At 31.2% G+C, this 13,356-nt stretch overlaps 2 protein-coding genes and 1 long non-coding RNA gene across 4 annotated transcripts; 2 read left to right on the top strand and 1 right to left on the bottom strand.

The window, feature by feature from the left end:
- The first annotated feature begins 471 nt into the window (after positions 1-471).
- On the top strand, positions 472-4,483 carry LOC123707338. Of its 2 annotated transcripts, XM_045657328.1 has the most exons (5): positions 472-623; positions 822-948; positions 2,618-2,838; positions 3,603-3,710; positions 4,239-4,483. In XM_045657328.1, exons 1-5 carry the CDS (start codon positions 616-618, stop codon positions 4,411-4,413), a joined length of 639 nt encoding a protein of 212 aa, XP_045513284.1. In that variant the 5' UTR covers positions 472-615; the 3' UTR covers positions 4,414-4,483. The 2 variants fall into 2 exon arrangements, with proteins under 2 accessions (XP_045513284.1, XP_045513285.1); XM_045657329.1 differs by lacking the exons at positions 472-623; positions 822-948 and adding an exon at positions 1,655-1,734.
- Positions 4,484-5,540: 1,057 nt separating this feature from the next.
- Positions 5,541-9,142, top strand: LOC123707267. The gene is made up of 5 exons (XM_045657168.1): positions 5,541-5,608; positions 5,799-5,919; positions 6,318-6,538; positions 7,596-7,703; positions 8,599-9,142. The coding sequence occupies exons 1-5, from the start codon at positions 5,601-5,603 to the stop codon at positions 8,771-8,773; spliced, it is 633 nt and encodes a 210-aa protein (XP_045513124.1). The 5' UTR covers positions 5,541-5,600; the 3' UTR covers positions 8,774-9,142.
- A 1,259-nt stretch (positions 9,143-10,401) lies between these two features.
- On the bottom strand, positions 10,402-13,143 carry LOC123707499. The gene is made up of 4 exons (XR_006753504.1): positions 13,001-13,143; positions 12,479-12,639; positions 11,553-11,657; positions 10,402-10,532 (listed from the first exon to the last, which is right to left on the bottom strand). It is a non-coding gene; the product is annotated as an uncharacterized LOC123707499 (long non-coding RNA).
- Positions 13,144-13,356: the final 213 nt, after the last annotated feature.

The following is a 13,356-nucleotide window of genomic DNA, read 5'->3' as shown; positions in this document are numbered from 1 at the left end:
ACCGCATTGTAAAGAATTCTAACTTCCTTTTATAGATTTATTGATAGCTTGCCAATATTTACACACTCAAAGAAGACAATTATGAACACTCTTTAATTATTATAAGAATTATTAATTATTAGATTTTAGAGAGTGGGAGAAGCGAGTGGATGGCAGAGCTCACTGGATATCATGATAATCTTCTTGATTTCAAAATCTTTTATAAAATACTCATATGATTGAGTTAATTACCTTGAAGAAAAATGTTTAGTTAAGTCTGTATGGCTAGTAGTAAGTAAATTTACTCATGTACATTCGAAAATTGCAGAGAGAGAGATGTTATAGAAAAATAGGTCTTATTTCAAACAGATTATAAAGTCCTTGAAATATAATAAAATAAAAAACGTGATTTTATGATTTGAATACACAATATACACACTATTCAACATTTTTGGATTTATTACGATACGTATTTCGCATTAGTAAGACATATTAAAAAATAGAGGTATACAATTATTTTGAAACAGACTTAAGGTTTATCGAAACCCATTTATGTGAACAAGCCCTTTCCCTTTGAAGTTCAACTATACCTTAACTTAAATATTTCAAGTTCACAAGGCATAAAATAATATTACCATGAAAAGGTAGGTCACATTGGAGAAATATTTATTCGAATTGTTTTTAAATTTATTGTTTTGGTAATTTGTTGAAGCATGAAGTCTTTTATTTCTTCTAGTTTTACGATACTATTTTGACATACTTTCAAATTTCTGTTTTTCAAACGCGAATTTATTACGTTAAACTTGACAATTCTCTAGTAACATACGAAAACTATTTTTAAGTTACTTGCTGGCTAGTTTTTTAATACTATTACATGAAGTCTATGCCGAAGATGATTTCGAGGAATCAAGAATAAGGAGACAAGTCAACTCATTGCCACTCGTCTACCCATATGGAGGAACGTATAAGGTAAGAAATGTTTTATATTGTGACCTGACCTTTATAAAGTCATATTTTTTTACGTTAAGTGGTAGTCTAACGTAAAATACTGATGTATCCACTCGCTAGTATCTTCAATTATATGTTTTAAAGCCCCTCATAGCTAGCTATCAATATCACTAAAGCTTTTTAGCCTAATTTGCATTAAATTTATAGTTACTATTATACTCGTACTAGCTCAAAACCCTTGGTCCTTTAACGAGTTTGAGCAAGAAATCTTCGCACTAGCAGTGTGTTGAGGCTGATGAGTATGAGCTTACGATGAAGGTATTTTAAACTATGAATAACAGTTTCAAATGTTTCAAAAATGTAGATGTGACCAAGACGAAGATGTGACGATGCAAGAGTATAACAAGCTTTTTACCATAAACAATTAATCACGTGGTCACTTCATGTACTTATAGTATCTTATGTATGGTGGTAAAGTTTTATTAACGTTTGAAGACCTTTTTTCTCCTTACAAAAAATGTATTTTATTGACATGAGAAACTTAAGCCGTCCCAACTTCAGTCTACTAGGCTCATTCTGATATCTATCTTTAATGCCCTTTAAAACGCGCTAATATTACGAATTTTAGACGGTACTTGATTAAATAATTTCATACCCTCATATTTAATAGACTTCTTCAAATAATTTGTACGCAGCTTCGGCAAGATCAGCAAACTCGCTCGATAAGAATTGCGTGTAGTGGTGTGTTTGATTTTTTAAATGATAAGCTACTGTGGAGAGAGTTATTCATTTAAAATTAAGATACAGGTGCTATAAACATATAGTTGCTTAATTTTCATAATTTTGGTTTCTTAGTAGATTTTATAAGTCTGTGTTCAAAAATTGTATCCAAATAGTGCTTTTATTATTTTATTTTATAGTGTTTGTAAGTTAGAAATTTTGTTTTTGCATGCTGTACCCCATATTTCCATTAGATATATGAAATGTGGCTTGACTTAAGAATTATACGTTAAATGACGTACAGATTGCGGAATGCATTTTGATATTGACCAAAATCTGCCTATAAGTGTTTATAGTTTGGTAATTATGTGTGATATATGAATGCCCAACTATCGATTCTAAGACCCAGATATTTTTCCCATTGCTTTTTAGTGATTTCAAAGTCTTGAACTTTTAGCGGTTGAAAGATAGAAATGAGTTTATTTTTTGCCTTGAATATTACATAAGATGTTGTTAGCAGATTTTAGGTCTGATTCAGCTTGAGCAACCATAGTCTGGATATTTGACTCAAAGGAAAACAGGGTATCATCAGCATTTGTTTTAGTGACAAAACGCATAAAATATTTTTTACCCTTCATTTGCTTTGAAGAGATCACTTTGTTGCGATGAGGCCAACTGTTGCACCATGTATTTGATTATAATTTTCTTATTTTTGCATTCCCGGATTCAGATGGAATTACGTCAATTAGTTTAAAAATCATACAAAACTACTAACTAATCATTCAATACCAGATCCTTCATACATGGAAAGGTATGATGCCATAGGTAGTATCATCAAGCATGTCATGCTGGCCATTTCCTGAAATACAACTTGTGTATTAAGCACATGATAATTTCTGCCATAATTTTATGGTATGTATATATACTTATTTTTATATTGTTTTTCTAATCCTTTTTTTGTATTATTCAGCTTGTCACGGGATTTTCGGCTCCTATACCAAATAGTGATAATATCCCCATAAATTTTGTGGTCAGTTTTCAATACCAGTATGTACAATATGCGAATATATCTGAACTATCAAGGTACTATGTTATTAAAGAAGTTAGTAGAGAAGAGAGAGATGCGGATCTTGTTGTAAGGAGAGATGAAAGACTTGTATTCTATCAGTCAGCTATTGATACGCTAGATTCGTGAGTATTGTCTTTTATAAGTTCTATTAAGTTTTACTCACAGAAATCTGATATTTCCTTATTATATGATATGTCACAGCAGTGGCGCTGGTGTCAACTGCGATTGTTATTATATGTCCCAGATCTCATCAATCAACAACGGCGGCATGTTGATCTTCAATAATTAATCTACACGTTCTGTTTTCTGTTAAAATTTAAGTCGTTCTTTCTTTTATTCTAGTAATAGTTCAGGTTCTTGTTGTGTTGTTTTGTCAACATTTGGGACCTGTCTGTCGTTAGACGTCAATATTTCTATCATTAATTTTCAGCTTCTACCTTCACTTTCTACCTTCCTTTCTACATGCGTAATCCTTGACCATCTTCCACCGTTATTTTGTTGCTTGTTCCTATGACTCTTCGTCTCTAATCTCTTACCCTCTCATGTTTAAACGTGTGGACTCAGTTACTGGACGATTTGAATAATATTTGGGCCTTGGATTCAAATCCAAGGGTTTGGACTTTAAATATTGTTTTTATGTGAAACAGTAACAAAATACCGCTTAACGCTTAAAAGGCCGGCAACCCACTTGTGAGCCTTCCAGCAATATGAGTGTCAATGGGGAGTGGTATCACTTAACATCAGGTGAGCCTCCTGCACGGTTGCCTCCTATTGCATAAAAAAAAACTAACGCTTTAAAGTTGTAAAAACCTTTTCCTATAATATACATTATTGGTCATGGCATATTAGCATGGCAAATAGTTATATTATTCTTGAACTATTTCAGGAAGGGTTTTAATGGTGAGCAATGCGTATACCGTGCATTATGTGAAGCTGCACAGCATCCTGTAGAAGATGATGGTCTTTTTGGTGAAGTGATACATATATTGTTAACGTAAGTTCTTTTTTGTTGACTTGAGGTCGTTTGTTGACAATTTTTGTTTTTGTTAAAATATTTAACTTGCCGATAAGGTACTTAAATCTGATTATTATTCACAAGTCATCTTTTTTGGTTAAACTACATTTGTGGCGTTTGGTAACGTTAGCCGTAAGGCGGACGAGATGCTAGTGTCACTACCCTTGACAACAATATTATTCTTTTCTGGCTTACCAGTTGTCTGAGATAATTATTTTTATGCCCTAAACTAGATAGCGGTAATTAACCAAAAACAGCTGTCTTGGCAACTGTGAATAGAACGAATAGCCCGGCTTTCTAGCAACCAACCCAAAGTCAAAACGACTACAAGAAAGGGCTACATTACCTAAGGACTTTCAACTGTCACACCGTCCTAAATTCTAGGACTCATTTCTTAATGGTACTTTGATTAAATAATTGATTTTCTTGCGAAACGGAGAAGATGTAGAGTAAAAAAGTCTCGCAACGTTTTTGACAATTTGTACTTTGTAAATATTTTTTTTACAGACCAGATTTTGGAAGGACCGATTTTGACGAAGACCCCCAATGGAAAGAAATATTGGAACCCTATATAGATGCAAGTGTTGCGGGAAGGCAGATGTATAATTGTGCCTTTTTGTATAACAAATGTCCAGACGGAGAAGGCATTTTGGAATTTATATCCGTCCTTAATGAAAAATGATTTTTTTATATATGCATAGGCCCGTTTATTCAAATATCAATCACATTTTTAAAGTACAATACTCTATTAAACTTTTAAAATATCGTAAAACCGAATAAGCTTAATGGTTTAGTTTATTAAAAATATTTTAATTTTAAATAAAATAAATTAAATTAAGTCTCGTTTTTCATTATCTAATCAAACATTAATAAATGAATAAAACTTTCGTTAATGTACTTATAATATTTAATAATTATACGTACGATACAATTTGTAAAATTATATTGCTTCATGTTTAGCTCACTTGCACAGAATATAATTTTGTAGCATACTGATGAACCACTGTAATTAGAAATGTTATCTATTAACAATTCTATACTATAACCTCGACCCAAATTCCAGTTCCGAAACCTTTTGAATTCCACGAAAAACGATATTAAATTTTGTGACTTAATTCAAGTTTTCTTAATTATAAAGTTGTAAAAGGTATGAGAGAAAGAAACCGAGAAAGAAAAAGAAGGGGAGATTGGAAGCAAACGCTCCAAGCTATAAATGAAGAAATTTAAGCTTTTTTCGTTGAATTAACTGGGTCATTTATCAACCTTTATACTTGGGTATAACATATGTTTTATTTTTATCTAACTGTGCATATTGCTAAAATATGATAGCATTTATTTATAAATTCTAAAAGAACGTGAATGCATAAAAATACAACAAAACGACATCACGAATAGTTCACACAAACTATATAATAATAACTTAAAGCTCATTAAGAGCATTATTAACAAAGTTACGCTTAATCGGAATATTGTAAAATATATCAATATTAGTAATTAACTTATTTGTTAAGTCGTCCGATTTTTTGATGTAATTTTTAAATACATAATTTAATGAGTAACAAATTGTTTGTTTTATAAGATTTAACGGTCTGTTCGACATTTAACGTTAAACCTCTAATCAAACTTACGACATTGGAGTAATGTGACGAAACAATTTAGTGATATTAAGAGATAAATAATTATGATTTTAATTAAAATTTCAGAAAAATTAAATTATTTGAAAAAATACACTCAAAGCTAAGTACATAACAATGTTTACACACAATCTTTTGTCTCCGGCGCAGAATATTCACTCGTGTCGTCATTTATGAGTTAGTTTTACACGTGAACAAGTCGTGTATTTAGTAAAAATCGTTGAAAGAATAAATCATGAAATGGTACGTATTACTTTAAATTTTATTAATTATAATAATGCGCGTAACTTCCGAACGACAAAATCAAATTGGACAATTATTATTATGTCAAGCCTAGGTTTGTAAAAAAAGTTAAAACATATTTTATATTTTTCGTTTTAATTTATAATTATTTTTGTTAAATAAATAATTAAATTTAGTTCTCTCTTTCCAGTTATTCATTGTTATTTGTAATTTTAATACTTGGGATTATGGCAGATGAAGAAAGCGAATGTAGAACGAAACGACAAATAAACGCATTACCACTAGTATACCCATATGGAGCGATTTATAAGGTAATTTTATTATGCCTATGACAAGAACATCACTTAGTATTTTATTTTGAATAATTCAATTTATGGAACTTGTCTACCTATTCATCATTACTCATGGTTCAACGGTATATATGTTCCCTAAAATAATACATGTTTTTAATGAAATTGAGATTCTGTAATTGATATTTCAGCGTTTTTTTTAAATAATGTGTCTAGTGACTAGATTTATGTTTCACTGTAAAGAGAGAGTTACACTAAATTTCTGCATATTTGCGTTATATCATAACTAGTAGCAATAAGTTAAAGCAAGCAGGATCTTATAATTTTATTACATAGATTATACGAAATTTGTTCCCAATTTTATTTTCTTATTATTTGTTGTATTCTCTACCAGTTTGATAACATTTTAAATTCTACAGCTAATCATTGGATTGACTACACCAATACCTACCAGGGATCACGTAAACTTAGCTTTCCTTCTAAATTTTCAATACCAATACATGCAGTTTCAAAATATTTCCCAACTCTCCAAATACTATATTATAAAAGATGTATCGAGAGAAGAAAGAGAAGCAGACTGGGCTTCGAGATATGATGAGCGACTTGTGTTTTATAACTCTTTTGCTGATATGTTAGAAATGTAAGTAATGTTTTTGTCACACAGTTTGATCCGAAAGAGAGTGCTTGAGCCGAATATATATTCTAATTATAGATGATCGTTATAGATTGCAGTGCTTGAACCAAAATTTTGAAGGACTGAATCGTATTTGATGCTAAAAAGTAAACAAAAACATTTAAGTTTAAATAAAAAATAGTGGTGCTACAATACTTTAAGGCCTCTGACTTCCTGACTTTCTGAAACATATACAATGTTTCGTGATCATTTGTTTTTTCTAATAGACAAGTCGGTGATCAAGTTTCTGTACCTGACACATTTAGTTTCAAGGCATGCCAGTTTCTAAATCATTTTCCTCACTCATAAGTGAGTGTTAAAAATGCGCAGATGGACAGAAAAGTCCGTTGGTCCAGCAGAACTTACGATATTTTTATATTTCATTTATCGTGTCAGCAAGTAAAACATTTTATGGACGTATTTTTAAATAAGTTTAATTATTTTTTTAATTATTTACTTAAGCTAGGTTTAAAATTTTGCTCCAGTTCTGAGGAATATTTGTGGTTTAATGGAAACTGAGTTCAATCCAGAAATGAATATAAATTATCCTATTCGTTGCGGTCGAGCCGGCGGTTTACCATACGTAATGGGTCTCTTGAGAAATTTCCTAAATTTTACGGAAAATCGAAAATCAAAAAGCGATTGCAACACGGGTAATTTATAGCAGTGAAAATTATTATATTTCGATACGTCTGCACTTTATATATTTAAATTTAGAAATCACCATCTTCTAAATGTAAAATGGCAACGGGTTTTCATACACAAGTTGATTTCTGACAAAATAACAATTGCTTTCGGTAATAAACGGAGAAAGCTACCTACTTGCTTCAAAAATATCATTGACACATAAATGTATACGTCATGTCTCGTAGGGTAGCAGGATTATAAAAAACAATCTAACTTTGTAAGGAAGCCGGTATACATTACATTAAACAGTTCAACAATTTGTTCGCTGCTATGCTTACATGCATTAGCTCAAGAGTTTTTCTCGGTAAAGTATTTCCAAGTATAAAAATGTTTCTAGGAAAGGAATGAGTGGCCATGATTGTGTACACCGTGCAATTTGCGAAGCTGCCCAGTTCCCAGTAAGCGAAGATGGTCTATTTGGTGAAATCATTCAAGTGTTACTCACGTATGTATTTTAAAATATTTTTATTTGAACTTTAAATTGAGAGGTGGCAAATTTATTGTAATATTAAAAACTTGAACAGTTTCTAGGAAACGCTTACTTATAGATCAGGTTTAAATAAATATAACTTGTAGCATTATTCATTTACCGAGGCATACGGATCGTTGCCAAGAAGAAATTATAATAATTATTAAAAATTATTAGTTAGTGGAATAATTAGTAAGGATAAAAAGAATTACACAGTTTTGCTTGTTTGTTATAAATATCTTTTTTTTAATAATATAAATTTACAACAGAAAAGCACAAGAACTTTCACTAGGTAACGTTTTACTTATTGAAGTGAAACTTCTTTAGGCGCATGAGAGTTTTTTTTCTCGGATGAAATGCAATAATATTAGCGTCACCAAGATATGTAGTGTTTTTGACGAAGAAAAGGGAGAGAGCGAATGAGACCGACTGAGACAGAGTGAGAAAAGGCGAACGTAGCAAGAAGCAAATAGCCATGGAGCGAGAGTAGGGAGCAAGCAAGTGAGAAAGATCGAGAGAGAGAAGGGAGATCGAGAAAAAATACACGCTATTGGTTGATGTATTCGTTTAGTAGTTACCTTAGTAATAATTAATTTACAAAGAAGTTTCACTTCTGACATGTGTACTTTATACGCACGCAGTTTTTTTAAGTATGTCAAACTACTGTAACTATTTTTAAATCAGCTGTAATTGGTTTTATCAAGTCACTAACTCTATTTAAATCAAAATGTTTCGTGTCCTTTCTAGGCAAGGCCTCCTCCAGTTCTTTCTAGTACTTTCTGTCATACGCTACCCCACGTCACCACAGACCTGCTTACCTTGCAGACCTTAGCTTAAGGTTTAGTTATTAAGTTTGAAGTACTATTTTCAGGCCAGACTACGGAAAAAAATTATTTGAAGAAGATTCCACATGGAAAGATGATATGTCTTCTTATATCGACGCGGCCACAGCTGGAAGACAGATGTTTGAATGCGCGTACATATACAACAAGTGTCCTGAAGCCAGGGGCGTTTTAGATCTGATTTCAATACTGACAGATGTATAAATAAAATTAACTTTTTTTAACTTAGAATACTGATTTTTTGTATATCAACAGCTAAAAGCTAACCCTTTTATTAATAGGTATTTTAAGTTATTGAGTGGTTTCGCACTTTACAATAAGGAGAATTTTTGATTTCGTTACTCACCTCTCTCTTTCCATCATATCGTAAAGTACAATTGTATCGAAAGAGAAACAAGAGTGCAACATGTTGTGTTCAGAGAAATTACTAGTCGTCGGCATTAAACTTGTTAGTATTACTTTTATTATTTATTTCTTTCTTTGCAAACCCCTTTTAAATAACTGAGCACAGGGCATAGGGCTGACTAAATATTAGGTTTTATTCAAACATAAATCAACAGTCCCTAACTCATGGCATCATAGTAATAATTGTCTTGTACAGATATAAAATTACACTAATAGAAGTAATAAAAACCCTTTAACTTGAATTGTATTACGTTATTTTTAAAAATTGTTATCCTTATATTTCTTATTCTGAACTGAGATTCCAGGCTATATTGGACGTCAAACATTTGTTAAATTCATACTGTCACTCTGTATTTATAATATTTAAAAAAAAATTTAAACTTTCGATTAACATAACGAGCTACTAAGATGCAAGAAACGAAGCTACTTCCTCCTTGTATCTTTGTATAATATTATTGTTTAGCTCATATAAACAACAAACGCCACTTTGAAAAAAAAGCTTATGGCAACACACAAGGCTCCCCCACTTTTCAAATATTTTAATGATATATAATACTATCTACATATACACATTGCTTATTCATGGAAATAAAGTAAACATTACCAATTAATTGAAATATATTTTATTGCGTTATCAGCTTAACGATACATAATTAAAAATCAATACTTTAATAACAGTGTTATGCGATCTGCAATGTCTGTTATTGTAAATTTCGTGAGTTGTTATTATAGATTCGCCATTTTTTTGGTTTCCGAATAATCTCTAGAGATTAACCTCTGGTACTTATTCGTTACTTAGTAACGAATTCATTAAAACCTTTAATACTAAATAGTTTGTAAAACACTCTAAAAACATTATTTTAACTAAAGTTCAAATTCCGTATTTTCAAAATAAACGGATCACTGTTTTAGTTAAAATTAGTTTTATGTTTCTTAATTATTTATATTTCTTTTATATTTAAGATGTTACAAAACATATAAAATTGAGGGTGATGACTGATGTCATGTTTTTGCGTCTAGTTTTTTTGATATGCTAGTAGTATTGCGACTTTCTATCTATGTACGAATTTAAAACGCCTCTAAAAACATCGTGAGGAAACCCGCATGCCTTATACCCAAAAAGTCGACGTGTGTCAGGCACGGAACGCTGATACTAGGCTATTAGAAAAGAAACTAATGATCACGATAAAGCGTTTTGGTTTGATAATGCAGGTAGGTGATTAGCATGGTGTCCAACCGAAATACTTGTTTTACCGAAATTCACAATATGTTACTAAGTTTGTTTATAGTCAAAAAGGTCTCTTATATACCACCTTCTATAACAAAACAATTTTTTTCCTCGATCGAAAACTTAATATTTTCTTAACAAATTAGGAATATGTGGAAATGAGGATGACATATAGGAAATATGTAAAACCAGTTTATTATTAACCTTTTATTATTATATTAAAGGTCTGTATAAGGCGATATATCTAGTAAAGAGAATGGACAGGAGTTAATAGAGGAAATGCAGTCTTCTTTTGTATGGTTATACCACTTCTCTAGCTCCTGTTGCCTTCTGAAAATATAATGAAATATAAAATTGGTGTTATATCATATCTTTACGTAATTAAAAACTAGAAAACTTTATGTAAAAACTGTTTATAAATATACATTCTTTAATAATTTAAAAACAGTTAAAATTGAATCATTTGTACTGTTTTAACGAGACTTTATCGTTCCAAAATATAATTCCCGCTGGAAAGTTGTGAATGCAACATCGAGTGGGAATCAATTAAAAATTCAATTCGTATATTGTGCTCGTAGTTTGTAATAGCGAATTTGCATAGCACGTTCATGAATTTGGGCAATGTTGATATCCATAACGTTCGCTCATTGGCTTCGTGGGTAATATTTATATAGTCTACACTCAATTTTTTGATAGTAGTCCCACTACATAGACATTAGTAAAAGAACCACATAATATGCAATAATATACAATTTTTCACGTGACACTTATACACAAACATGACATACACGGAGAGATCATACAATATTAAACAAAACAATTACTAATCAAAAAAATTAAAATCACAAAAAACTAAACAAAAATTGATTTTAATGTGTGATCAACTATGAACCATCCAGACCTAGCACGTTTATCAGAATGCTTAATCTGGACCAAAACGCGTTATACGGATTGGAGGGACAAATGGAATAATGGGATGCCTGGGGTATCTAGTACCCTACAAGAAGTTTAAATCACGGCTACTAGATGAAAATTATTGATCATGGTGTATTATTTATTTATCAATGAGTATTATAGTACCATTCTTGGGAACAAAAGAAGTCGGTGGTAGTACAAGGTGGGTGAATATGATTATATTTTAATTAGCAACTTACAGTTGGAAAATAGTAAGTGATTAATTGAATTCCCAAGTCAATTAAATAATTTTAGACATATATAGCAACGTGTAAAAGTGATTTTTGTTGTTTAAAATCTAGATTATAAATGCATTTACTGGAATTTAAGCATGTTTTACTTGTTTTGGATTTCAGTAGGGGACCACTTTGTAATTGAACTGGGAAGAAATATTACCTAAAAATGATTTTTAATATCCTATGATACAGTAAATAGGGATCGGCGATCATGTTCGTTTCGCAGACAGCTCTTCGTACGCAATGGTAACCACTCAATCCATTGCTGTAAGAAAAATAAAGTTAAAAAAGTTATATAATAAAGTAACTAGCTTGCAGTAGATTGAATGAAGTGAAATGAGTGAATTGAATGAAAGTATAATAACGCAAAATCCTAAATTAGTATAATTTCACAGTTTCAATAGAAACACTGTTCTCTCTTTTTAACATAGTGTTATAAGACAATGTCAGATAGAGATGGGTTAATTGGATCTGCGTAATAAGATTTAATAATTTATAAGGGCGACATTTCCCACCAGAATCTTGGAGTATAGACAATATGTTACGATACCTATAACTTCTCCAGGGTTTTACCAAAAAAAAAAACAATGGCACTCCACAATGTTCCACAACTGAGCGTTTTTTAAAGGCAGTTATTACCACCTCTTTGTGGAATTCGCTGCCAACTGAAGTATTTTTGAACTAATTAAAATTACTTAGGGTCCTTCGAGAAAGAGCGTACCAATTCTTAAAAGGCCGGCAACGCACTCGCAAGCCCTCTGGCATTGAGAGTGTCCATGGGCGGCGGTAATACTTAACATCAGATGTGCCTCCTGGTAGTCTACCCCTGTTCTAATAAAAAAAGGAAGATCGAGCGACCAACATATAATGTAATTTAAAAGGCCGGAAAAGCACACGCAACCCTTCTGGCATTGAGTGTCTATGGGCGGCAGTATCACTTAACACCTGGTGAGCCTCTTACTCGTTAACCCCCTGTTCTATAAAAAACCTGGTACATTTCTAAGATAGTGTATAATTAGAAAATCATTTTTTCTCAAATGAAAACGAGGACATGACACACTCTAAAATAATATAAAATCACAATACCTGTCTAATAGTAACTGTATGTTATTATATAAACTTCGTCTGGTAAAGTGATGGTACCAATGAAATGTATCTGGAGGATCGTCCCAGTTCATGCGAAATCCCAGCGCCTGCGCAAAGATCTGGTTCCAACGCACCATATTGGCTTTATGATTTATACGTAACTGGAACAGAATTTATTATATAAACACATAAATTTACAATGAATTAAATTTTATTTTATCCTATAATTTTTTATATCACGTGTATTATTTTTAAACTTGTATATAATTAAAAAAGGGTTTCAATTATCTAAGTAAAATAACAATAAAATGTATAGTAAATAGTACAAAGCAAAAGTTATTTTACACTTTTGTTATATCTTTACTAGGAACCTCCATATTAGCCCTAATGTATTTAAAATTGTCTTAAAAACTTAAATATTTATTTTATTGGATTAGTTTTAACTGTATTGATATAAATAATAATGTGTGCATTCGTTATTTAATTACACTTTAATTTATAATGATAAAACAAGTGACTTACGAAAAACCGTGTAATATTTCGGAAGCCAAGGTATCTTTTTGTTTTAGTTTTGCCGTCACCATGATGAATAACAAACAATAGAAAACAAATATAACAAATGAGAATCACTTTGATTTGTTTAGGCATTTTAATCTTATCCTACCAAACGTCTACCAAGAACTGAAACAAAAACAGTTCTAGTAATTTATTACAATGTTTGCACTTGTCATGTTAATAAGTAAAATACATATGCTTAGACAGTCATTATGAGTCCTCCGTTGTATGTAAATAGACCCTATTTTTTGGATTTTGCAATGCTATTGGTTTACAGAAGTTGTTACTACAGTCGCTGATAACACTAAAATTATTTTCACAGA

The sequence above is a fragment of the Pieris brassicae genome, chromosome 3 (genome assembly GCF_905147105.1).
Source record: "Pieris brassicae chromosome 3, ilPieBrab1.1, whole genome shotgun sequence".
Taxonomy (NCBI): Eukaryota; Metazoa; Arthropoda; class Insecta; order Lepidoptera; family Pieridae; genus Pieris; species Pieris brassicae.
This window is presented reverse-complemented; position numbering and strand designations above follow the sequence as displayed.

Bases quoted from the DNA above. Each gene is read 5' to 3' on its own strand.
- LOC123707338 (XM_045657328.1), top strand. The intron at 949-2,617 runs GTAAGAAATGTT...TGTATTATTCAG, and splicing joins CATATGGAGGAACGTATAAG to CTTGTCACGGGATTTTCGGC. The intron at 3,711-4,238 runs GTAAGTTCTTTT...TTTTTTTTACAG, and splicing joins GTGATACATATATTGTTAAC to ACCAGATTTTGGAAGGACCG.
- LOC123707267 (XM_045657168.1), top strand. The intron at 6,539-7,595 runs GTAAGTAATGTT...AAATGTTTCTAG, and splicing joins TTTGCTGATATGTTAGAAAT to GAAAGGAATGAGTGGCCATG. The intron at 7,704-8,598 runs GTATGTATTTTA...TACTATTTTCAG, and splicing joins ATCATTCAAGTGTTACTCAC to GCCAGACTACGGAAAAAAAT.